The following is a 27356-nucleotide window of genomic DNA, read 5'->3' as shown; positions in this document are numbered from 1 at the left end:
GTCCTTTAAAGTCTTCGTATTTGTTCCCACCACAGGGCCTTTGCACTGGTTTTTCCTTCCATCTGTGAATTTCTATCCTCCTGGGCTTCTCCTGGTTCCCTTATCACCTTCCCAGTAGGACTCTACTCAAGGACTCCAAATAACTTCCCCATGCCCTCAGTTTTTTAATATTTTATGTTTGATATTCTTCATCTCATTTAATGCTACCAAAGCTGTGTTGTTTACTTATTTACATGATCATTATCTGTTTCCTATGAAGAGTCAGGCTCCCCAGAATAGGCACCTGGCACTTCTTATTCAAATAGGAAGTTCCTCGCCCAGAACTACCCCTGGGACAGAATGAGCACTCAATAAATGAATGAGTGAAATTAATGTAAAATTTTCTGCATCTTGTGGGTTTTAAAGATACAGATCTCAGAACTGGCTCTGAGTTAATAAACAAGGATCGGCAACCTTTTGTACATGCTTAACAATGACATTATCAATATATATATATATATATATATTTTTTTTTTTTTTAAAGATTTTATTTATTTATTTGACAGAGAGAAATCACAAGTAGATGGAGAGGCAGGCAGAGAGAGAGGGAAGCAGGCTCTCCGCTGAGCAGAGAGCCCGATGTGGGACTCGATCCCAGGACTCTGAGATCATGACCCGAGCTGAAGGCAGCGGCTTAACCCACTGAGCCACCCAGGCGCCCCGACATTATCAATATTTGTATAGGAGGCTAGGTATTGGTGTAATAATACATTTCATGGCCTTATGATAATTTATGCCTTTTTTCTCTTTTGAGATTCTATTTAAATTCAAGTTAGTTAACATACAGTATAGTATTAGTTGCAGGAGTAGGATTTAGTGATTCATCCCTTTCATATAACACTCAGTGCTCAAGAAAACAAGTGCCCTTGTTAATGCCCTTCACCTATTTACCCCATCCCCCTACCCACCTCCCTTCCAGCAACCCTCAGTTTTTCCCCTACAGTTAAGAGTCTCTTATGGTTTGTCACTCTCTCTGTTTTTATCTTATTTTATTTACTGTTTTTGTTGGTTTATAGGCACTTACTCTTTTTCTAAAAATGTTTATGGTTGAAGCAGGCAAGAAATCTTGATTTTCTTGAAATGCTTGGAAGACTCTGATGAATTAATATCTAAATATATAATTTGATCAACAGAATTAATTCAGTCATAAGGGATATTTTTCTAAAGAACTGCTCACCAGATCTGTAATTTTATTCCATTATTAAACCGAAGTACAAACTGCAGAACGCATTCTCTTCCACACACTAAAGCTCCTAGAGAGTTCGGATCCTGGCCACATAAGCTGATCCTCACTTTATGGATAAGGAGACATCTGTTCAAAGAAGTCGGTAGGCTGCTTATCTAAAGACACACAGAACTGGCAGATCTTGGGCCTCCGCTCCAGTGTCGGACTCCCTGAACCCTCTCTCCTCTTTCCAATCCTAAGCGCCTAGCAGGGTGAGCATCTGGGCACTGGATTTCAGCTTGTAAGGAAGGTGCTTCTATGTTGAGTAGGATATTTTAGTGGGAACAGACCTGAAAGGAGGAAGACGTACAGCCACGCAGATTTAAGAAGAAAATCATGGGGGGGCTCTATCAGCTGTAAGAGGGTAGCCGGTGGAAAACACTGGGATGAAAATAAGAGAGTAGGAATCACTCAGTGCAGCTAGCAGTGTAGGAGGCTTTCAGATTATAAGACATGAAACAGGCACAGGGGCCCCAAAGTCATGAAGGGGCAACCTTCGACTCTCACAGTTGCCGTGAGTGTCATTTGGCTACGAACATGACAACCATCTGATGCCCAGTTTGAACCCCCTGGTGACAGCTCTCGGAAGATGAAGGTGGCACTAGAAGAAATGATCCCTCCACACTTAAGTCTGAGCAGTGAGGAAGAGCCCTTCGGTGACATGGAAATGAGAAGGATCCTTGGGAGACCCTGTTCCCTTGGGTCAAAAGCAAATCAATGCCAGAAATGTTGGAGAGTTGCCTTGTAGTTCAAAAAAGTGGATGGCAAAACTTCCCAAGCAAGTGGTGAGTCCCATGGAAACAGAACTAAATTAAGGATGATGTGGCTCTGAAGACATAAATCCTGAATGTGAAATTGTGAATCAGGAAAAGAGACAGAGGGTGGAGAATTAGAGAGTAATTATGATGGGAGTGTTCTGTGATGAGCTTTCTACTTAGGCTCTGCTGGTGGAGAATACGAAACAGCGGCACAAGCCCTCAAGAAGGACGGACGGTGTGGCCAGACCTGAGCCTTTCCTGCTCTTGATTTTCCCTGTTTCTGAGAGTAGGATGCTTTTTGACGTGATGGCCAAGGGTAAAGGAGGAAGGAGAACCTCACTTTAAAGGACAATAAAACACCAAAGATGACAAAGACGAAGCAAACCCAGGCGGAGCCAGTTTTGCTTTGGTATTCTTTGCGCATCTTCAACCTTGAAAAGATAAAGAGAAGACTGTCAGTAAGAATTTGAAAGATAAATTAGAGAAGGGATGGTGAGCAACGATGTAGAGATTTTCAATGATGCTGAAACTCTTGGTTGAGGCAAATTATATTCTGTGACACTGAAAAGGAAGGAATATTACATCCAAGGATCTCAGATAGTTGGAGAGACTTGAAGATTACCAGCCAACTAGAGAAGACAGACATCTCTATTAAAAAAGAAAAACCACCCAAAACCATCAGTAGAGGGTGAGGAGCAAATTGTAGAAGCCACATATGATAAAATTTGACATCAGCCTGGGGCGCCTGGGTGGCTCAGTGGGTTAAGCCTCTGCCTTTGGCTCAGGTCATGATCTCAGGGTCCTGGGATCAAGCCCCACATCAGGCTCTCTGCTCAGCGGGGAGCCTCCTTTCTCCTCTCTCTGCCTGCCTTTCTGTGTACTTGTGATTTCTCTCTGTCTCTGTCAAATAAATAAAATCTTAAAAAAAAAATCTTTAAAATTTGACGTCAGCCTAAACACAATGGTTCTCAAATTTTTGGTCTCCAGAACTTCTTATAATTATGGAGGACAGACTCCGAAATACTTTGGTTTATGTTTTATCTATCAACATTTACTGTATTTGAAATCAAAACTGAGAAATATCTAGAACATAAGAATACAAAGCACTGCTCCATTGGGTATCAGACCAATGACGTCAAGACATGTCATGTAGCTCCTAGGAAGCTCCACTGTACACTTAGGAGAGAGTGAGAGTGGAAAATGCAAATGCAAATGACCCCATGGTACATTAAAATGAGTTTGATCATGCAGACTCCCTCAAAGAGTTCAGACCATACTTTGAGAACTGCTACAAAATAACTTCTCACCATGTGCCTAAGGAGACATGGACGTTCATGACAATATTACTCACAAATAGCAAATACTTGTCAATATCCCTTAATAGAGAAACGGATAAACTGTAAAAACAAACAAACAAACAAAACAAAACAAAAAAACCCTCCAAACCCTCTAATTCCTAAATAAACTCATTTTCTACACATACATATGATTTATCTCAAAACAATGTTAAACAAAACAGCAAGTTGGAGAATATTAGATATAGGATGACATCGTTTAGTAAGATTTCAGTATAACAAATAATACTGTTATTTCTATAGCTCTATACTTGAAACTGAAAACCAAATATGAAACAAATATTAAAACATGCTATCTGTTCACGTTAGGTAGAAGCTACAAAGGCTTTTTAATATCATCCTTTATATTTACTTTTAGCATCTTTTAAATGATTTCTCGGCTGTTTCAGAGAGTGACCATTAAATTCGAACTTTAGTCCAGCTAAAACAGTGGTTCTTAAAATGTGCCCCTCCCCTCAACCATCAGCAGCATGAGCAGCAAATGAGGGCTTGTTCAACATGCAAATCACCAAGCCCCCCCAGATCTACTGAATCTGAATCTCTAGGTTGGAGCTGGGGAATCTGGGTCGTAACAAACTCCTTAAGAGATTTTTATTAAAGTCCAAGTTTAAGAAGCAAGGGACAAGAACAATGTGACCGTTCAACCTGCCATTTATATAAATGCATCTCATTCGGAAGTAATTTTGGTAATATTGCTTATGATGTTCCGTGGACAAAATGATGTTGGACAGAAAAAGGAGTCTCCCAAAGGTACTTACAAAATATTTTAAAGGGATCTCCCCCAAACCCCTCCACCACCTCTGAGGGTTCAGATTTTCTCAGTTTGCCTACATGCCTTTGGCTGAGTACACGCATTTTAACTTCTGATGCAAGTCTGAGCTAACCTGTGCTCTTGGTTACATTTCTGAGCATTTAGAAATCCTGACCAGCATAAACTTGTATTGATTATACCTTATGCAGATAAATTCCTTTATAATTACCTAAATCAAAGATCTTAAAGTGTGGTTTCCAGACCAGCAGCATCAGCATCACCTGAAAACTTATTAGAAATGCAAATTTCTGACCCCAACCGAGTCCTGCTGAATCAGAAACTCTGGGGATGAGCCCAGCAATCTGTGTTTTATCAAGCCCTCCAGGGGACTCGGATGGACTATAGTTTAAGAAACACTGACTGAAATCGATCTATATGGAAGAAGGGTGTCCTGGCAAGGGAGACAAGCAATTTAAAGAAGGTTATGAATTGGAACAGCTGAAACTCTAATCAGAGAAGAGTTCATTGTGCTGGTGAATTTCCCTTCAGAACCAGCCTGCCCAAAGCTTACTGATGGCTACCCAGGAACCGGCAATTTGCCACAGTGCAAGGCACTATGCATTTCTTCCATTTACTGTTTTCACGTCACGATCTCTCATTGTTCTTTGACCCCGTTACAGGACAACCTGAGCAAATTAGAATTGCTGCTTTTACTTGAAGAACTTTGTCAAAAAAGCTTTAAATCTGCACAGCTCTTCTCACTCCTTTCTGTCAATTCCTTCATAACTTGTTTCAAGGGTTGTTCAGACTTCTGAAACAGATTCTGCATGATTTATTATAATATGTTTAAAATAGGGACGATTTCTTCAGAGAAGACATTTCCAAAGAGCGGGATCATCCGAACCACATGACATACTTTGGCCCCCTGAGCCTTTTATTTTCTTTATTCTAGAGGGGCTGGTGGAGTCTGCAGGATTCCCTCGGACCACCAGTACTGCCCAATAGCATTAACTGCACTCAGGATCAGGAGGAGAGTATCAAGTACGGATTTATGGGGCATCCTTCAGTTGAAAGCATTTGCTTAACTTTACTTCTTCTGGGGAAAATTCAGCCTAGCTGAATACTGTTTTGTCACTCCCCATCTGTATTTACTTTCTTTCTCACAGGCAAAATTGTGCCTGAAGTCCCATGTGCAAAATTCAGGCCTGGGTCTACGCTGGAGATGTATTTTCCAGTCATCTTGTGGTTTGCATATAAGTGTCTCTAAAAAATATTTTCATTTCATACAGACTGGAGGCTCACTCATAGGGCATCAGAGCAAGAAGGCCCCTACCGTGAGTAAGAGAATCCTGAGGCTCAGGAGCTTGGCAGGTAGGAAACCTTGCTCCGACTCTCCATGGGGCTGTCAGAGAGGATATGGGCCAGCCCACCTGAGAGATGGAAGAAATGAACTAGAAGTCTTGTTAAGTCCACCATCCACCAAGAACGGTGGATTATCACTGAGATAGGCGTGTCCTCCTCTACCACCAGCCAGGGCCTGCTAGGGCTCAGACGAGTGGAAAAAACCACAGTGAATAAACGATGCTCTCTAGTAAGACAGCACACATCCTGGGCCTTTAGCTAGGATGTTATACTAAGACTGCCTCCTTCTAGAATGTTCCTCATCATCTGATAACCACACTCAATAACTGTATTTCACTTGGGCATTTTACCTTCTCTGTGACGATCAGTGGCAGAGAATTTTCTGCACACAATGCATATTCCAATGCCTGAGTTTTAGAAAAACTTGGGATATGAGAAAAAATAAAAATAAATAAAAAACAAATTCTTTCTAGTCCCAGTTTCGTATCAGATATGCCTCCCCCACCAATTATTTAGTCATTCTGAAGCATTAGGCTTCCCTTAGGGAGAAAATCCTGTTCAATAAAAGGATACTGCCTAATATCAACCAGTAGAGTTGGTTAATTGGTCAGTTTCTATTAAGTATCATTACCCTTTTTGTCCCTAAAGATGTATCTTCGCAAATATCCATCTTTCGAGTATTTTGCATTTTAGCTGCCTGAAAAATTTCAAAATCTTATCAGAAAATCAAACTGACAAAATGCACAATTAGAAGACTCTGTATTTATCTTTGGGTTGAACAGACCCACCCATTTCAATAACAGAATAGAAAACAAAACAAAACAGTACCAAAAGAAAATGACAAAAACTATGCTTGAATGATGGAATCACAGTGCTAATTTATTCAGCCTTGGTGATCTAAGAATTTCCAGCAACTCACCAGGTAGGCTTCTTTTTTTGCATCCTCTAAAAACACAACCATTCCTGTTTTGTCTAAACACTTAAACACAATGTATTCAATATCCAAGTTTACTCAGAAGAAGGTATTCATACCTCAGATGTCTGCTAATGTCATGAGGAAGAGACATAGAATAGAATCTAATCTCTTAAATAACAGGACAATAAACTTCAATGACATTTAACCCCCATAGATAGCTTTTGGGCAATTGCTTGGTGGTCTACAGAATTCATACCATTCTGAGACACATAAAGAAACAGCAATGAGGGGTGCCTGGGTGGCTCAGTGGGTTAAAGCCTCTGTCTTCGGCTCAGGTCATGATCCCAGGGTGTTGGGATCAAGCCCCGTGTTAAGCTCTCTGCTTAGCAGGGAGCCTGTTTCCACCCCCCCCCTCTGCCTGCCTCTCTGCCTACTTGTGATCTCTGTCAAATAAATAAATAAAATCTTAAAAAAAAAAAAAAAGAAATAGCAATGACTGGATTTTCTCTATAGTCACTTGACATACCTGAAATTCCCAGTGATGGGTGTTATATGTAAACAATGAATCATGGAACACTACATCAAAAACTAATGACATACTGTATAGTGACTAACATAACATAATAACTAATACTAATAAATTTATTGGAACTAATTTCTTCTTTAATGCAGTTACTCTCATGAACATCCCTTGCCAAAAATCTACTAGCCCTTTCTTTAAGGTAAATTATATCCTAAGACTCAAGTGACTCATTTTTATTTGAAATAGCTAGACCATGAAGACAAATATGAATATATATGTATTTAAACATGATTACATATAAAACATGCACACTATTTTAGGTATGTAGGTATATGTGCATGTATATACATACATAAGAATCATTATTGTTGAAAATCTGTTAGTATTAAGTTTTATATACAAGTTTAATCATTCTGAGGGCAAATGCAAAACACCTAAAGGTTTTTATTTAATTTATTTAATTTCTATTTAATCAGAAGTTACCGCCAACACTTACCAGTGGGGGTCAATAATATTCTTCGGTATGAAGACTAGCAAACACCATTTTAAAGTAGAAATAGGGCTTCTCTATTTTGTGATTGCATTTTATGTGTTTTATGTGTTTGATTTTTTAAAAAATCTCACATCTGAAAGCTGAGGTTCCTTTTCATGTACTGCAATTGACAATAAGTGGGGAATATTATACTCATTGGAGAATAAGTACGGATCATCAGCGGAGATTTAAAAAACAAGTGCATGATTTAGGCACTTTTCTAGCTTGCCTGTAAAGATGGTGCCCTGCTTCAAATGAGAACATGCCTCTTGAGCCGACTAAAAGACAGAATCCCCGCCATACCTTCATGGGAGCCAGCTGGATGGGTGTGATGCAGGAAGGGTCCACCATGGGCTTCGGCCTATTGGCCGTGTCCGCTAAGAGGCTGTGCCACTGCTGGGGGAGGCCCGTGAACTTCTGTTCTTGCGGATCAAACCCAGTGTGCACCCTGTGTTCAAAGTTGGAGGGACCAGATATTTCAATCTTTTTCTTTTTCTTTCCGAACATGATGCAAACCTGGGAAATGCAAACAGAACAAGAGATCACTGGTTAGATCTCGCTGGCATTAAGACGACAGGAAAAATGATTCCATTGCAGTTCTAGATTTTCAATGATTCCTCTCTGTCTCAGCTGCAAAAGACAAAAGTTGGATTTTCAGGGTGCATAGAGGAGGTATTTCCTTCCTAATCTGTTTTCTCCTTGCCCTTGCCATGTGGAACATAGTTCCCTGTCCCACTGATCTTGGATTTGGCCATGGGACTGCTGTGCAGTCCAGGGTAGAGGGTTTTGAAGGCACTGTGTGTCTCCACTTTCCTCCTTGTGCTTCTGCCATCTGGCAAGAAGACCTGTCTTGTGCATGTTCCCTCAGCCTGGATCCTGGAAGGAGAGATGTGTGAAACCGACCCAAATCCAACCTCCAGTCTGGATCCAGGTGCAGATGAGTCACAGGGGACTCGGGGTAAGAAAGCAATGTTTATAATTATGCCACTAAGATTCCAGCCTTGTTATGTGGTATTAGCAAAGCAAAAGCTGACAGGTACACTGGGAGAAGCATCTCAAAGTTTGGCATGCACTTAATATCTGAACACTTTTGGACAAACAGGGGTATAGATGAAAAATGGGGTTAATAATCACAATCACCAATAAGTCAATCAGAGAAAGACAATTATATGATCTCTGATATGAGGGATTTCAGAGGCAGGGCGGGGGGTTGTGGGGAGTAGGGAGGGAAAAAATGAAACGAGATGGGATTGGGAGGGAGACAAACCATAAGAGACCCTTAATCTCATGGAACAAACTGAGGGTTTCTGGGGGGTGGGATGGGGTGGCTGGGTGCTGAACATTGGGGAGAGTATGTGCTATGGTGAGTGCTGCGAATTATGTAAGACTGATGATTCACAGACCTGTACCCCTGAAATAAGTAATATGTTAAATGTTTAAAAAAATCACATTCACCATATACAATTATGATGAGGCTGAAACAAGCAAATGTTTGTAAAACACTCTGAAAGGTACTTGGCACAAAGTTAAGTGCTGCAAATATTAAATAGATCTCTGAACAAATATACAAGAAACCTGAGCGGCAGTGCCTGCAGAGGAGAGAAGAGAGCATCAGGGACAAGGCAGGGAGGAAGACTACTTTTCAATGGATATTCTTTTTTTTTTTTTATTTTAATTATTCTGTTTAGAACATTGCACAGTGTATTTTGTCTATTTGAAACAATGTGGTTTACCTAATTGAAACATATTCTGTGACCAGGATACCTTCAGGATACCTGTAAAATAGTCACTGTGTGCTTAATGGTACTGAAAACATCTAAGATATCCTGGGTTTGAATCCCAGGCTGGTTCACCTACCTACTATGATCTTGGGTGTAACTGCTTTTCCATCTCTTAGTTTATTGTGAATAGGACAATCATGTTCACTTTGGGAATCCTGAAAACCCGGCTTTATATAAAGGGAGATGGTTTGGTTTCACTGTAGCTTTGCTGGGGAAGCCTTATCTCAGCACTTAGGCTTAAATAGGTGGCTTATCCATTCACACAGCTCCATGTACCTACTCTTCACAGCCTACATCCACTTGCTGTCAATTAATTAGGGATAATGGTGTGCCTGGTGCCTGTTTTCCCTATTAGAGTAGAAGATCCACCAGAGAAGGGATACTGTTAGCTTATTCGTTATGATGTGCCAGTGCCTGGCATACAGAAGGACTCAACAAATATTTGCTGATGGACTAAAATAACAAGCAATGTACATTTATTCATGACTAGCACCTAGGGTAAGAGCTCCATAGATGTTAGCATCTTCCCCTGCTCTTCCCCTCTTCCCCACCCTCTCTCTCTCCCTAGCCTTCATCTTCCATTCAAATGTGTTTCTTCTTGTAACCAGTTATCCTGCTTGGCAAACGGGGTCTTCCTGCTGCCTTCAAGCTTTCTCACGGTCCCATTCCATCCTCTACCGATATCTACTAGGTCTGTTGAGCTTCAATAGCAAAATACCCCAAACTGGGAGGTTTTTAAACAATAGTTGGTTCTTTCTCATGGGTCTGGAGTCTGGAATCCAAGATCAAGGCTCTGGCAGATTTGGTGTCTAGTGAGAACCTACTTCCCAGATGGCTATCTTTCCCCTAGAACCATGTTGGAAGGGAAGAGGGAGCTCTTGCTGGCCTCTTCTAATAAAGGCACTAATTCCATTCACAAGATTCAACCCTCATGAGCTGGTCATCTCCCGAAGGCCCTACTTCCTAACGCTATCTCTTTGAAGATTAGGAGTTCAACATATGGCTTTTGGAGGACACATTTAGACCACTAGATGGATATGTATTCTCTTGACTAGATTCCTCACAGCTTTAACTTCCCCAGACTCTATCAAAACCCATTTACCCATCCATCCTGGTTGTTACTTTGGACTAATTTGGAAAATGCATCAAGTGATTAAGAAAAATCAATGAACGATAAAGGCTCAAAACACCCTGATGTGTTGTCTCTTTTGGAGAGCATAATTTTAAAAAACTCTTTAAGTGCTTTACAAAAGTGGACTAATAAATATAAGTCAGCTGATTTTAAACATCTGAGGACACCCCAAGCCAAAAACGTAAAGAACAAAAGGAATCCAGCTGTGGTTGACGACCCCTGCAATGGCCTCCCAATGTTTCATGCCTCCCAGTGTCCATACCCCTGGGTGGGTCTCTCCCACATGACTCTGGGCCTGGATATGTAATTTGCTGTGGCCAACGGGACAAAAGAAACCATGACACAAGCATGAAATGATCTTGCACATTGGGGCTTGCCCACCTGCTGCTCTTGGAACCAGCAGCCAGCTTGGGAACAAGGCCAGTCCATCCTGCTGAGGACGACACACTTTGGTCCAGCCACCCATCAGCCCAACCAGGAATCAGTCCAGGTAGCAGAGCCACATCGCTGACTAGCAGCTATTTAGGAGGTGAGTCCAGTCAAAACCAGCAGAAGAACCATGCAGGTGAGCTAGGTCCAAAGTGCTGGCCTACAGAATCAGGACACACTAAATTATCTGTTGCTTTAAGTCATTACATAGTGGAGTACATTTTGGCACAGAAATGCTAAGAGCAAAGACTTGCTTATCATCCCCTATCTTGTATCTTCAGATGCCCATCATTTTTCTTCTTCTACTTTAGCTGCTTCAAAGTCACAAGTAATAATGTTCAATCTGGGTCACTACATTAGCTGCTATACAATTCTATTAACTCAGAGGAATCTTAATTGTGATACTACTCTCTGGTTGGATATGGGCCTGTAATATGGCCAGGATATTATGCCAAGTAAGTAAGTCAGTCTACATACCATCTTTCAGTGTTATTTCGTGAAAACAAAAATAATTTGAAAATATAATTTGGTCATATGTTGGCTGAGTCCACCTGTTTTAATAAACTTTATGACCTTTTTAAAAAAAAAGAAGATAGCAATTATCATAGAAAAATCACATGAGATGAAGTGGGGTTTTTTGGTTTTGTTTTGTTTTGTTACATGAATTCACACATGAACAAGCACTGAAAATGCTAGGTCACATATTTTTAGAACCAGAATAGAAATGTTTTACTATTTCCTCCTGACTGTGAATGTCCCAGTGGTTGCCATGCCACTCAAATGAGAATGTAAAAAAGAAAATATCAATGAACGAACACTGTTCTTGTTCTAAAATAAGGCAGTTGTGGAGAAGAAATCTGTGGCTGAATTAATTTTCCTACAATGTACCCTGAGATACAACTATAATATAAATGGTTTTAAATACAGCGAGACATATCTAGTAAGATTGAGTTGAAGAGTTACAGAGGAAGAAACCAGAAAGGAAAATGAAAAAGTTCTACATTTTCAAGCAACGTTCCTGTGAAGCTCACACTTGACTAAAAAGAGAGAGACTCTCCATGGTGGATGGAGATATTTCATTAGTAATGGCCATTACTCTGAGAGCAATGAGGAATCTCACAGTCAGGTGAAAGAATCCTGAGGCTTTTTACACCATGAAGCAGAGAGATACAAGGAAGGAGGCCCTCCTAAAACCCAAGATCTGCTTGATAGATGGTCTCCTCTCTCTGAGAGGTCCGTGCTTAGTCTGTCCCTGGCATAGTGCTCAAGGTTCATTGCGTCCACTCGCACTTAAAACTCACAATAGCCCGGGGTGCCTGGGTCACTCAGGGGGTTAAAGCCTCTGCCTTCGGCTCAGGTCATGATCTCAGGGTCCTAGGATCGAGCCCCGCATTGGGCTCTCTGCTCAGCAGGGAGCCTACTTCCTCCTCTCTCTGTCTGCCTGCCTCTCTGCCTACATGTAATCTCTATCAAATAAATAAATAAAATATTTTTTTAAAAAACCCCAAAACCTCACAATAACCCTACATTGGCAGTGGGACCGGGAGGGGAATGTTTCAAGACCACTGTCAGGTTCGATCTGCTGGGAGAACTCACAGCAACTTAGCACACAGTTCCATTCCAGCTGTGATTCATTACAGTGAACGTAGGCAAAGCATAATCGGCAAAGGGAAAAGGCACATGGACAAAGTCTGGGGGAAACCAGGCGTAAGCTTCCAGGGGTCCTCTCCCAGTGGACTCACACAGGACCTGATTAATTCCTCTAGCCATGAACTGTGACAATACATGAAAAAATACTATCTACCAAGGAAGCTTTTTTATAGACTCAGTGCCTGAGGATTTTATTCAGTATTAGTCACATAGGCACCCTTTGCCTGGGCCATGCCAAAATTTTAGCCTCCAGAAGAAAAGCAGGGGTTCAGCATAAACGGTATTGTTCGCATAAACAGTTCAGTCACAGTAAATCAGTTTTTATCAGGGAAAGGTGGGAACCCTCCTGGAATCCGAGCTCCCAGATGCCACCCAAGGGCCAATCTTGCAAATCGGCTTTTCTAAGACATGCTCAAGCCTGCTATGTTAACTCTTCTCTGCGCAGGAGGTGTTATCATCATAGCTCCATGGAGGAAACAAAATCTGAGAAGTTAAGAAATGACAAAGCTGGAGGCTCAGAACCTCCCAACACATGCTTTTAACTACTACACAATTCAATGTTGTCCTGCACTAGCCTTCTTTACCGCATATCCTACCCCTGCCCTTCTTAGGAAACTTGGTCCCCTAGAGATATGCCTGGGTGGGGATGGTGAGCTCAAATAAGGGAACTATGAGATTCTGGAAATCTGGGGATCCCCTTATGTCTCTCCAGAAAGACCCTTTTTCCTGACCAAGCAGGACTTTGTCACTGAGAAGGGGCCAAAACACTGCTGGGAGCTAGGACAGCCCCTCACACAGGAATAAAGACCCTTGCTGCTCAGCCTCCACATAAAGTAAGGGCACAGAACTCCTCATACTGCTCCTGAGTTCCAACAGACCTACTTCCAGAATGTTGTGGTCGCTACCATTCAGCACAGAAAATTCTGCTAATGGTGTTTATCTTTTAAAAAGATCTATTTATGTGAAAGGATGGGGGCAGAAGAAGAGAGGGAATCTCAAGTAGATTCCCCTCTGAGCGTGGGCCAGATGCAGGGCTCAGTCTCACGACCCTGAGATCATGAACCGGGCCAAAATTGGGTGTCAGAATCTTAGCCAACTGAGCCACCCAGGCGCCCCTGCTACGGGTTTTTAAATTAGGCATTTCCAGACTTTATATCTGCTATTTCCTAATTGCTTTGTTTGACTCTTAAACACACATGTGAACGCTTATCTGCTAGTTTGACTATGCATTAACCAAAGTGTGTTCCTGAGCACACCAGCTCTCTGAAAGGTGAAAACTGTGCAGGATGAAGGGTAGTTCCTTAGTGAAGTACATTTGGGGAAACAATGCGTTATATATATATTCTTTGTGGGACTTCTCTGCTACCGTGTAGTTTCATTCTTAGAGGAAGACTAAACAGATCCCAGAATCCGTATTTCCAAAAGTTTCTTGCAAAATTCAGAGCAAACTGCACTTCTATGATGGGCGGTTTTGGCCAGCATGTGTTCTTGCCTGGAAGCTGAGTCGTGGAAGAAACTGAAGGAAATCCAAACTCCCAGACTCCAACGCAACACTCTGGCAGTTTCCCTGTCATCTCAGCCCGTGAGCTGCTTTCAGCAACATCACAGCTCTCAGCCCCAGCTCAGTGCTGCATGAAGCACATGCCCGGGCTCAAAGCCCTCATTATGTGGCATCTTGTACCTTACATGACCAGAGATTCAAGGGACTAGTGAGCAAGAGAAGGGCACCTGGGATCCGTGGTGTCAGGCTCCCTGGGGTGGTAACACATCACCTCCCTGGGGACCAGATAATGCTAAAATAGACTTAATATAGGACTAACTATGCCAGATGCTGTCCTGTCTGTATAAACTCAGGTATCCTCTTCATGGTAAGTTATGTTGTAAGGGCTATTGTTATTCTCACCATACAGATAAAGAAATGGAGTCTCAGTGGGGTTAAGTAGTGCCCAAGTTTCACCCAGGTCGGAAGATGCTGAAATGGCATACAAGCCCAAGCAGTCCACATACTCAGAACAGGCTCATCCATGGTGCTCTACACTTGCTGCCTTGAATACCAGACCGGTACTCACTTCTACTACGTGGCCTGTCCTGTGGCCCTGGCCTCCTGAGATGGAGCCGTCCTCTCTAAATGCATACTCCAGATTTGCTGAGCTTCTGGAATAGTTAGAATTACTAACTAAGGAGGCATTGGAAGAAGCCCTTTGAAAAATCAGTAGTCATAGTAGGTAACATGAAATGAGTATTTCCTGGAATCAGACATTGTCTAAGCTAAGCAGAACAGCCATTCTCTTAGATTCTCACAACTCTGTGCGGTATTATTTATTTTATAAGGGCAGGGATCGAAACTTTGGGAGGTTAAATCATGGGGTTTCCCATGGTACCAATATTAGCAGTGACAGAAATGGAGAGAAATCCAAGTCTACCCAATTTCAAGACTTGGCCCTTAAGGGCCATGTCTGACTGTCTGATTGCAAGGTCCTATTCCATTATCAATATGCAATTCACTGTCATTTAAAGTAAATTTTAGGCAAAACCAATAATTGTGTGTCTGGAACTAGCCTGGGGTGCACAGACAGGCTGGGAGACTCTCCCCAAACCCAGAGTGACATCACAAAGTGGCAGGGAATTTGGAGATAAACAATAAAAGTGCATGCCACCTTACATTACATTATAAGATGTAATAAGCAAAAATAAATGATTATTTACAAAGAAGCCATTATAAAAAGAAGAGAAAGGCAACAAGAAATTTTGGGAAAACCCAACACTGGAATGAAAACAAAAGATAAGCATAATGTACGTCTTGGCTCATCAGTTAGCAAAGACAAAAATCACAAAATGTAAGGACCACTTACATATACAATCAAAAATAGCTGAAAAAATTATACTGGGAAAGGGAGAGAGGCAGACTATGTAATAAAGCTAAATTCTATCTACACAGCAGAAAATACAGGGATGGAGATACCTAAAATTGTTATAGCTACATACATATATCTTTGGCTCCGTATAAAAAAACTGAGGGGCACCTGGCTGGCTCAGTCTGTAGAGCACACAACTGGATCACGGGGTTGTGAGTTCAAATCCCATGTTAGGGATAAAGATTACTTAAAAATAAAATCTTAAAAAAGAAAAAAAAAAAGCCCAAACTGAAGAAATGTCATGGAGGCTTCTGGTAAGCAGAACTTGGGAGTTATCATGGGGGGAGGGGCAGACAATCATTAGAGTTCTGGAGATTTTTGTAAACCATGTGTGGTATATTTCTTTCCTACAATATCTTTGAACCAACAGAAAACACACATTTGTCAAAATTAACATGTATCCAAATATACTCAAGTAAAATGTTAAAAATTCCTCCTTTGGGTTAATGTTCAGAAAAAAAGATTGATCTACATGGGTAGCAGAGTATACAAGGTGCTCCTAACCAGCTATCCATGAATGACTGAAGAAGTTGCTGGCTCTTGACAAGTATCACAGATGACACCATGGGTTTCCAAATGGTTCCAGTGTACTCAGATTCCTGTCTTGCCTGAGAAGTGGCAGTTCATACAGAAGGAGTGTTTGTTAAGGCGTTTTAATCCCAGTTGATTTCTAATCCTGGGCCCTTTTGCCCTTGTTTCTATTGTTCTACATTACTTCCTAAGGCTTTTGAGTGCCAGAAAAGCCTACTTAACTTTGTGGTGGCCATGTTCATTGAAAGTGGCATGTAGCTTGGGAAAGAAGTTTGTCCTCTGATTTTTGAACTGCACACTTAGATGACGAGCAGATGGAGACACAGAAAGAAGCCATATCTGACATAAACTGCTATCCCCCATTTCTTGCCTCTCTAGGAAGTCTCTTAGCTCATACTGCCTGCGGCTCATAGCATATACCTTGTATTGGTCAGGCTTCTTCCAAGAAACAGAACCAACAGGATTGACATAGATGTACAGAAGAGGAGATATATTATAGGAATTGGCTAATGTCGTTAAGTTGGCCAGAAAGTCCCATGATCTGCTGTCTACAAGCTGGAGAAAGCTCTAGTGTCATTCTATCTGGGTCCATAGGTTTCAGAACCAGGGGCTTATACAATGGAAGTCCCAGTCTGAATCTGAAAACATAAGAACCAGTAGCACCAAGGCCCAAGGGCAGAAGATTGGATGTCTCAGCTCAAGCAGGGGGTGGGAGGTGGGGGCAGAGGGAATTCACACACTTCCTTTTGCTTTTTGATCTGTTTGGGTCCTCAAGGAATTGGATGGCGCCCACCCACCTTGGGGAGGGTCATCTGTTATATTCAGTTTGCCAATTCAAATGCTAATCTCTTCCAGAAACAGCCTTACACACACACACACACACACACACACACACACACACACCCAGAGTTTACCAGTGATCTGGGCATCCCTTCCACCAGTTAGGTTGTCACGTAATATTAAATATCACCAGCATGAGGCAAGAATTTATAGGAACATTCTTGTTTTGGTGGGAAATGAAGTGACCTTACAGGTAGGTTTGAAAACTCTACCTGACTCAAACACGCTTACTGACCCTGAAAATTGCCACTAACACTTGATTCTCCTGAATCTTTTTAGAGCAAGAAGTCAGTTTTGGAACCATGAATTCCATTTTCAACTTTCTTGCTCAAAGTTTAACTAGTTACATATGTGTTTGTACAGCTTGAAAATATATATATTTTGAAATATATTTGAAAAATGCATATATATATATATATATATTCAAGCTTTACAATTTAATAAGGAATGGTAGAAGCTATTAAAATTACCATGGCAATTTTATATTTTTTACAGTTTTTGCCATTCTTTATTAATTTGTAGAGCTTGACTATTCAGTAAGAATATTGGGAGTGGGAATATGAATGGGAAGCATCTGTACTTTCCAAAATGCTGGCATGCTTGTAAGGGTTTTGAATGGACTTTGGGCCAGAGGATACGAGTTCACAAGTTAACGCTTTTCTAGAGTATTCAAAATTATTGAAGATACTTAAGACACATGATACAATGTGGACGAATCTTGAAGACATGCTAATAAAATAAGCCAGACACATAGGTTCAAATACTGTAGGATTCCACTTACCTCAAGTACCTAAAGCAGTTCAATTCATGGGGGCAGAAAGTAGAATGGTGGTTGCCAGGGGCTGGGAGGACTTACTGTAATATGGCATACAGTTTCAGTTCGGGCAGATGGAAAGGTTCTGTAGATGGAGGGAGGTGATAGTTGACCAAGAATGTGCATAGACTTAATGCTACTGAGCTGGATGCTTAAAAATGGCTAAAAGGGTGAATTTTATGTTACATATTTTACAACAAAGATAAATAAATATAAAAAATAATAGATTATACTATGAATATGTTCCAGGAGCTTTGACCTGGGAAAGTAGTTAGCAGAGAAGGGTCACGGTGGAGAGGGGATAGAGTAGGGACAAGAGGAGCAGAGTGGGAGCCAATCTATTAGATAATCTTCCATTCATATCTCCCCTCACCATCAAAATGGTATTAGTCTAACCTTTGGCACTGCCAGCTACTTGGAGGTATGCTTCCAAGCCCTACAGCTGAAGTGAGAAGTCAATGGAATGACTGAACTCTTAAGGTTTTGAGCTAGACAGACAGCTGGCTCCTTAAAGAACACAGAATTAAGTATGGTGCCTTTAATGTACATCTCAAAAGTGATTCTTTCCTTGCTGGTTCCTTCATGAAGAGGATTTTCTTTTCTTAGCCTCAACGCTGTATTGAAGAGCTTGGTAAATGTAATAATGGGTATTTAAGAAATACCTAGCTGGGTTCTGATAATTTCGGTTTAATGACTAGCCTGTCACTGGCAGAAGAAAGATGGCTGTTTGAGAAGCTGTACTGCAGAGGAGTTGGCACCAATCTATCTCCCTGTTGAGATGCCATTGCCCAGACACACCTCTGTCAGAGCCTCAGGATCAGGCTTTCATTCATGCTGCTTTTAGGTAAAATATAACATGGATCTCACATTTGTGATTCAGAGGAAAATAAAAACAAACTTGGGATGGGGTCAATCTAAAAATAAACTTATTCTCTCAGACAAATTATTACGGCATCTAAAAAGACATAAATGAATGGCATGCTTTCCCTTCCTCAGATTCTTTTCTTACAGTGTCTCCTGGACATCACCCATGGGAAAGTCACTATGTTTTGGCAGGGGCTTCTTCCTCCAGAAAAACTTCAGGACATGTTGGGTCGGTACAAAGATGATTCTTGTATCTGGTCCCCACTTTTATTGCATAGACACTTGTGATCCAGCAGCTCCACACTTCCAGCCTGCATTTCTGACCTCAGCCCTAAGCCAATGGCATCTGCCTTCTCAATCCCCTTTCTTCTCTTGGGGATTGGACTCTGGATTCTAGTTTCTATCCTTTGCATTTGAACTCAGCCCCCATACTGGACTCTTTGCTTCTTATCTGTCCTTCTCTACTATAGGACTCTCTTAGGCACATCCTACTGATTTGAGTTGTTTGAATTTTACCTATTTGCTGGCTCCTTCTCATCTAAGCTTCCTGATTCCATCCTGACTCTGGATTTAGTTATATTTCTCAGTTCCAGGCACCCAACTCCACACTGTCCGGACCATCAACATCGTGAGACCACTCTGGTCCAACACAGCTCTCCATCTTGGCTTCAACTCATCCGTCTCATATTTCTGCCACCCAACATACAGGACTGACAAAAGGAGTCCTTTGAGGAAAACATTAAATTCTAATCATTATTACAGTGTCCAGAATGATAAAGTAATGCTAAAACAGTAGCAAGAAGACTGTAATAGTTTATAGAATAGCATCAACAGAGTAGCCACTCAAAATTTGCAGAAAAATATGTAAACATTATGGTCAGAAGCTACTTTTTCACCATGGTCTTATCTCGTACCATGAGTTTACTCATTCTTTATGCTGATGATATCAAACATCAAGACATAGCCCCAGCTCCTCTCCTAAGTTCCTGACTTATGCATCCAAATTCCCTCTTGGATTCTTTCCACTTTGACATCTCCAAAACTCAAGTCACAAACTTCCTATTTGTTAAACTGGTGCCTTCTCTAGATAACTCAATCCTAGTATACAGTACCACATGTATCAAATTGTGGAAGCTAATTCTGGGAATCTACTTTGACTTCCCCTACATCCTCTACAACCAGTCATCACCAATCCCTGCTCATTCTGCTCCCCAAATGTCCACTACATCTGTACATCTCTCTAAATTCTCACTGCTTTAGTTTCCTACTGCTGCTGTTACAAAATGCGAGAGCTTAGCAGCTTAGGCAACACAAATTCATTATCTTACAATTCTTGATGTCAAAAAGTCTAAAATGAGTCCCAGTGGGTGAAAGTCAAGGCATCAGCAGAGCTGTATCCTCTTCTAGAGGCTCTAAGGGAGAATCCATTTCTTTGCCTTTTCCAGCTCCCAGAGACCACCTGCAGCCCTTGGCTTTTAACTCTTTCCTCCATATTCAAAGCCAGCAATATTGCCTCTCTCTCTGACTTTCCTCCACCTAACTCTCTTATTCTGCTCTGTTATCCCACTTTTAAGGACCCTTGTGAGTAACTGGGCCCATCTGGATAATCTCCTTACCTTAAGGTCATTTTTTTTTTTAAAGCATCCATAATTCCACCTGTAGCCCTAATTCCTCTTTGCAATGTCACCTAACATATTCACAGGTTTCAGGAATTAGCCCTTGGACATTACTTTGAAACATTACATTCCCAGGAAATTGCAAAGATAATAGAGAGAGGTTCCCTGTACCCTTCACTCCATTTCCACCCCTAGTCATGTAATTATTATATGATACCCAAACCAGGAATTTGACATTGGTGCAGTGTGCACGTAATAGAACAATATTGTATCACCCACATAGATTCATGAAACCACTAGTACAATCAAGATGCAGACCTGTTCCATCACTACAAACATCTCCTTCTTGCTCTCCCTTTTATAGTCACCTCTATCCCTTCACCCTTGTCAACCACTAATGTTTTCCTTGCCCATTAATTTGTAATGTTGAGGCTGTTCTATAAATGGCATTATAGAGTGTGTGACCATTTGAGCCCCATTTGGGCTTTTTTTGCTATCAGCATAATGAGATCTATCCAAATTATTTTGAGTATCAATAGTTCCTCTTTATTTCTGAGTAGTATTCCATGATATGGCACACCCCAGTGTGTTCAGCCATTTACTCTTAAGGGATTACTTGGTTGTTTCCAGTTTGGGGCTATCATAAATAAGGCTGGTATAAACAACAGTGCTCAGGTTTTTTATGGTCCAAAGACTTACTTATTTTTTGTATTGATCATTTGTTGAAATGACAATATTTTGGATTAGTTAAAATATATCAAGATCACTTTTGTTTTATGTTTTAAAATAAGGCTACTCAAACATTTAAAATTAAATGTGGACCTTGCATCATATATTTTCCTTTTCCATTTTTTTTTTAAAAAAGTAGCTTCTGGGCCCAGGATAGAGTCTAAATTGGGATTTGAACTCACAACTCTGAGATCAAGACCTGGGCTGAGATGCTTAGAGTCAGATCCAAGAGTCAGATGCTTAACTGACTGAGCCACCAGGAGCCCCTTGCACATATTTCTACTGAACAGCACTGTGATAGAGTAACTTTGAGGAGAGTAACTATGTGGCTACTTGTGATATAGATACTGATGAAGAATGTTTAAATAAGACAAGACTATGGATGAGGAAGAAAGTGTAGGTCTTGCAAAGTTGAGACACAGCATTCCAACAGAAGGAACACCAAGGATAATGGCTCCAAGAGAGAAAAGGACTTGCCTTTTTAAGAAATGGAAGCAGTCCATGGGGCCTAAGATCTAAGGGGAGAATGGAACAGCTCACCATTTTTAGACAGAAAACTGAGGGCAACAGGTAAAAAGTATTCCAAAATGATCTCTAGGCAGAGTTTCCCAAATAGATACTGGCCCATACATTAATCCTAGCAATGCCACTGATGTCTGTTTGCTTACAAATTATTGGGAATTATGAGTAGATTAGTTTATCAATTAGCTTTTATTGTAGTAAAAAACCACCTAAAGGTTAGTGACTTAACCATTTATTCAGCTCCCGATATGGGGTTGGTAATTGGGGCTGAGCTCAGATAGGTGGTTCTTTGGATCTTGGCTGTGCTGGTTCAAGTGTTCTTCCCTAATTTTGCTGTGGGTTGGCTGGAGACTGACTCACCAAGGATGGCCACGTGGACCCTAATCTGTCAGCAGGATAGCATGGGTATGCTGTAGTGATGTCAGAGTTAGAAGGGACAGAAGTGAAGCCTTTTGAGACCGAGGCAAGAATCAGGCGCGTGACTGGTTCCACTATATTCTATAACCGATGCAAGACCTGAGTCCAGTCCAGACTCAAGGCACCGGGAAACAGAGTCCACCTCTTCAAGAAAGGAGCTGCAAAGTCACATTACAAAGGGTGTGTGGTCACAGGGAGAGGCAGTGAAAGAGGACCAGGTCTAGAATCTATCACAATTAGTAACTGGGTGCTGGAAAATGTTTAAGAGTTGGCTCTGGGAAGGGGGCAAACAATCCGTGATTGCAATGTTTTGTCAGTTTCGGTGGTGCAAATATTCCCAACCGTGGTTGATTTCAAGCTACCAATGTGACACCGCTGAATAAGGAATTTTTAAAAGAGGCACACAATTGGCATCTTTTATGAAAATAAGCCCATGTAAGCAAGCTCCAGCATAAATCTGGGAGTTGGCAGTGGAATGCTCCAATTTCTGGCACTGGCCTATTCAGGAAAGCACACCAAGATGCCTACCCTCTCTTACAGAGGCTGCTGCAGCAAGACACGTGTCCTGACAACAGATATAAAGGCCTCTACATTCCCATGTTGGATATAAAGATTTTAGAAGTCTCTGCCACAAAAATGAGGAGATACATGGTAGCTGGTTCACCATCTAATTCTCAAACTTCCCAGGTGTCTGAAAATAGGATTGTGTTTGCACATATACATGTGCTGGCTATCAAAATCAGATCTTCTATAAATCACACTTGGAAACACTGTCAACTTTAACAACATTAAAGACTGCTTTATTCCCTTCAGTCTCCAAGCTGATAAAATTTGATGCATTGGAATTTTACACTAAGCCAAAGAAACTTAATAACCTTAAGTAACCTTAATTATGCTTTATTTAGTTTGGTCCATATGGGCCACATCAACACTTCCCTAATTTTGCTTTTTCTCATCTGAGGGTCATATGTTGACACCATCTCCTGGTGAGAATATGGGCTTCACCTAGGCAAAGCAACAGGCCTGGTCTTATTTCCAAAAGTTAGTTATTATTATTCTAATAATAATATTCAAGTATTTGTCGAGCTCCCTGCTCAGTGGGAGCCTGCTTCTCCCTCTTCCACTCCCCCTGCCTATGTTCCCTCTCTTGCTGTTTTCTCTGTCAGATAAATAATAAAATCTTTAAAAAAATATTCAAATATTTGGGGCACCTGGGTGGCTCAGTGGGTTAAGCCACTGCCTTCGGCTCAGGTCATGATCTCAGGGTCCTGGGATCGAGTCCTGCATCGGGCTCCCTGCTCAGCAGGGAGCCTGCTTCCCTCTCTCTCTCTGCCTACTTGTGATCTCTCTCTGTCAAATAAATAAATAAAATCTTTAAAACAAAATTCAAATATCTGAAAACCTCACAGAGCACTTGCTTGTGGCTATGGGAAGTGTAAGTTGGCAAGTTGCCCGCTTCTAAAGCCTGGGATCATATAGATTTACAAATAGGGTATTGGATGTAAGAAACTCTTTCCTGTTGGAAAATATGGGTCAAAACATCAAGAAGGGTTTTCGATGGTAGGAGTAAAGAATAGAGCCTCCTTCATAAATATACAAACCTGTAGAATTTCAGACAGGCTCTTAAAAATTTAAGCAGTTGGGTGTTATCGGGAACTAATGAATCGTTGAACAGTACATCAAAAACTAATGATGTACTATATGTTGGCTAACTGGACATAATAAAAAATTTTTTTAAAATTAAGCAATTGGAATTATTGACTATTGTTCTGTCTTCAAACCACCCAAAACTCTGAACATGAACTATATCCCTGATGGTGTGTCAGCTTTAAACTAAAGTTTCCATCCATAGAAACCCCTGCCCTGAGGTGTAACTGTTAGCTTCTGGCTCTCCTCCCCACATTTGCTTCTCCATGACCGCAAGCATTCCAAAGGGGAGGAGCAGGAATGGGCTTGGTGCAGGCAGCCCAAGTCAGACCAGCTGAGGGGTCCAATAATAGCAGCAAAAATAAGAACTAGCTTGTGGGAGCTTAACTCCCTTCCAAACCTAAAGATGCTTGTTCCTACTATCAGACCATTCCAGATTATCTCACGTAATGCCTGTCACCTGTGGCTCTCACACCCCAAAGAGGCCAAGGACAATGCTGGGAATGGGGATAAAGGGAACCAGTGTTCTAAAGACTTTCAGAATTATACAACGATGAGGGAAAAATGATGCAAGCAAACTGTACAGCAAACGGACTGTGTGTACATGAGATGTGATCGGCATTCCGAGCTGACTAAATTGGTTACCAAGCAAGATTTTCTTGCCTTTCCCTTCTTTCTTGCCACAGTCCTCACTCCCTCTTTTGACAACCACCTTACTGAGCACCTGCCAAAGGTCAGGCACTGTTCTGGGTGCTGAAGACTCAATAGGGAGATGAAGATCTCTGCGACCCTAAGGGGCTCATCTCTCTCCCATCAGGAGAGAAAAACAACGAACACAGGTAACTTACTTAGTGTCGCAGAGGGTGATAAGACCAGGAGAGGAGACAGAAAGGCAGGGAAGGGAAGATAGTGAGTGATGGAAGAGGGGAGTAGAAATGCTCAATTGTGTGGTCATGGAGGAGAAGGGCTCCCTAGGAAGGTGCTATTTGGGCAAATATCTGAAGGCAGTAAAGGATGTAAACCAGAGGACTCTCTAGTATGAAGCAAACCAAATAAATGCACAGGCCTGGGAAGATGCACATGCCTGGTGTCATCCTGAAATAGCAAGGTGGCTAGTGATTTGGAGAACGGTGAGCAAGGGGACAGAGAGACATGAGGACAGAGACGAAGGAGAATTCAGAGAGCAGACAGCAGGTCTTCAGATGTGGTCCCCAGACCTGCAGCCTCAGCAACAATGGCTAGTTTGTCAATAATGCAAATTTTGGCACCCCATGCCAGTCCCACTGGGCCAGCAACTCTGGAGGGGTGGGGTCCACAGGTCTGTGTTTGATCAAGCCCTCTGGATGATATTCTGAGGCACACTCAAGTTTGAGAAGCAGTGACATAAGGCATCAGCTGCCCCTGTAGGACTTTGGTTTGTGGTTGTGTGTGTATGCCCGTGTTTTCTGCTGAGTGGGATAGGAGGTGATCTGAATGTGGGGTGACTTGACTTGAAGAAGTACCTGATTTGGGTTATGATGTGATTATCTTACTGTAAGTTTTCCAAGCATATTCATTTTCCTAGACCATGAATGACAGCGTGGTGGGGAGAGGGTCATGTAGGACCTGCTCTGTAGCATGGCCTCCTTGGGCCTCCCTTTTGCCTCTGCGAACAGTAGCTGGTCCTGGAAGAGAGGATGCCCATCCTATACCAATACACTGCAACAAAAGCCTGGGTTTATCTGCAGATGTCCTTCCCTGTGACGGCTGAGTCACTGTAGCAGAGAAGTTTTTCTTTCCATGGTAGTTTGAGATTTAGCATAGTTTGATTTCTGCCTGATGAGGAACAATTTGTTGACTCACAGCAAAATATTGGCAGTGGAGTGTACCATGCCCTGGGTATTAAGAGCAACCATATTTCTTACTGTAATCACTCCTTGGTCATTCCTTTTTAAGATAACATGGTGGTGATAGTCCATGTGATTTTGGGGGCTGCTAGTATGGAATGACAGTACTATAGAGAAGAGCACCTTAAATGTTAAGAACCACCACCAAATGCCTTATAATGTGCGTGGATGTTGCAAGGTCCCCCTTCTGTAGCGTGGAGCTCACTCTAGAAAGTGTGCGCCCAGCTTGGGACTGCAGGCCCTCAACTCCCTTTGTAGTCAGGTACTGTTACGTGATTTGGCCCAGCCAATGGAATAGGTGCAGAAGTCAAGTGAGTCAGATCCGTTTCAGGGCTTTCAAGTTGGCTAGAGGCAGGGAGAGATGAAGTGCAAGAAGGTGGTAAATCTGAAGACACATGGAGACCTGGGTCCCTGGACTGTTGCATGGAAGAGACCCACCTGAGACCAGAAGCACCTGCACTGCCCTTCAAGCCAGAGAGAAATAAAACTCTCACAGATGAGCAAAGCTTCACTGTTCTAACAGCGAGCATGACGCTAACATATGCGTCATTTTTTTTTTTTTTTCCTGATATCAACACTATGCTGTCAGGGAATAGCATTAGCCTCCTATCAAACAGGGAAGAGCTGAGAATTAGAACAAATTCACTGCCTCAGGTCACAGGGCTAGCTGGTGGCACGTATAGGGCCCATGTTAAACTCTTCTGGCTTTTAACGTATGGTTTTACATTAAATTTAGGGAGTCAAAGAGGGACACACAACTACAAAGTAGTAGGGCCCCAGCATGGTTCAGTCTGTTTAGCATTCAGCTCTTAATTTCAGCTTGGGGTCATGATCTCAGGGCTGTGGGACAGAGCCCCACATCAGGCTCCCTGTTCAGTGTGGAGTCTGCTTGTCCCTCTGCCTGTGCCCCTCTCTCTCCTAAATAAATGAATAAATAAAATCTTTCTAAAAAAATGCAAAATAGTAGCAATGGTGATGATGGGCTACAGTGCCAAGCTTCAGTAGGAAAAGCCCAAAGAAGATGATGACCACTGCCATTGTTAATAAAATCATTGTCTGTTTTAGAAGATGGACTCTTTTGTGATGCTTGACAGTGGATGGAAGTTTTGCATCTTTAAACACATTAATTAATAAAGGCAAAACTACTGCAGTGGTAAAATCCATGGTGGTCTGGAGCAATGTTCTGTTTTCACCAAACCTTGACTTTAATCTAGACATTTTGTGTTCCTATGAAGCAGTTCCACAAGGCAATGGCTAGTAACCCTGTAAAATAACCTCGAGGAAGGAAATATTGCCAGAATAGTAACTCCTAATTTCTGCATCTTGAAACTGTGTCTAAATGTACTTAATGTGAAGTTTCTAGAGAGGGTTATTTAAATAGCATTGTCATTTTCCTCTCTGTTATGCATAATAATAACCTTTTGAAATTCAGATCTTTGAAAAAATGCCAGAATGCATTTTCCTCTCAAACTGAATGCTACTGTTTAATTTGGGGAGGTTTGTTGCAGAGAATGGTGAGATTTCTGTCTCTTTTAAAATGGAAAATGGGTTTATCCGTTCCTACTTTCTATACTGTCAGAATCATGAAATACATAGAACTCAGCAAAGATTGCCCTTCCCTTTGAAAAGATAAGGCAAAAAAGTGAAGAGAACTAAGAGTATAAACTTCCAGTTATAAAACAAATAAGTCATGGGGACAAAAAGTATAGCAATGAGAATAGAGTAATATTATAATAACGTCATGTGGTGACAGACTGACCATGGCGAGCTCTGAGTAATGTACAGACTTGTCAGATCACTATGTTGTGTACCTGGAACTAATAGAGCACTATAGGTCAACTACACTTTAATAATAATTTTTTTTAAAAAGATGCTATATTGGGGTGCCTGTGTGGCTCAGGTCACCAACTCCAGGTCCTGGGTTTGAGTCCCACATCTGGCTCCCAGCTCAGTGGGGGAGTCTGCCTCTCCCTCTCCCTCTGCCTCTCCTCCTGTGTATGCTCTCTCTGTTTCTGTCTCTCTCTCTCTCCCAAATGAATAAATAAAATCTTACCAAAAAATGATTCTTAAAAAAAAAAAAAAAGATGCTATATAAACTCAAGTTCAACAACAACAAAAAGGG

At 41.6% G+C, this 27356-nt stretch overlaps 1 protein-coding gene across 1 annotated transcript in view; it reads right to left on the bottom strand.

Annotated features, from left to right (window-relative positions):
- PAK5 (p21 (RAC1) activated kinase 5) overlaps window positions 1–7973 on the bottom strand; it is a 103465-nt gene extending 95492 nt beyond the window's left edge. The window contains exon 1 of the mRNA XM_004751554.3: window positions 7765–7973. Coding sequence (XP_004751611.1) covers window positions 7765–7968 — 204 coding nt within the window. The 5' untranslated portion in view covers window positions 7969–7973. The remainder of the gene's footprint in view (window positions 1–7764) is intronic.
- Window positions 7974–27356: the final 19383 nt, after the last annotated feature.

The sequence above is a fragment of the Mustela putorius genome, unplaced genomic scaffold (assembly GCF_011764305.1).
Source record: "Mustela putorius furo isolate JIRA1106 unplaced genomic scaffold, ASM1176430v1.1 tig00000874_pilon_pilon_pilon, whole genome shotgun sequence".
Lineage (NCBI taxonomy): Eukaryota > Metazoa > Chordata > Mammalia > Carnivora > Mustelidae > Mustela > Mustela putorius.
The sequence above is the reverse complement of the archived record's forward strand: the minus strand, read 5'-3'. Positions and strand labels throughout refer to the sequence as shown.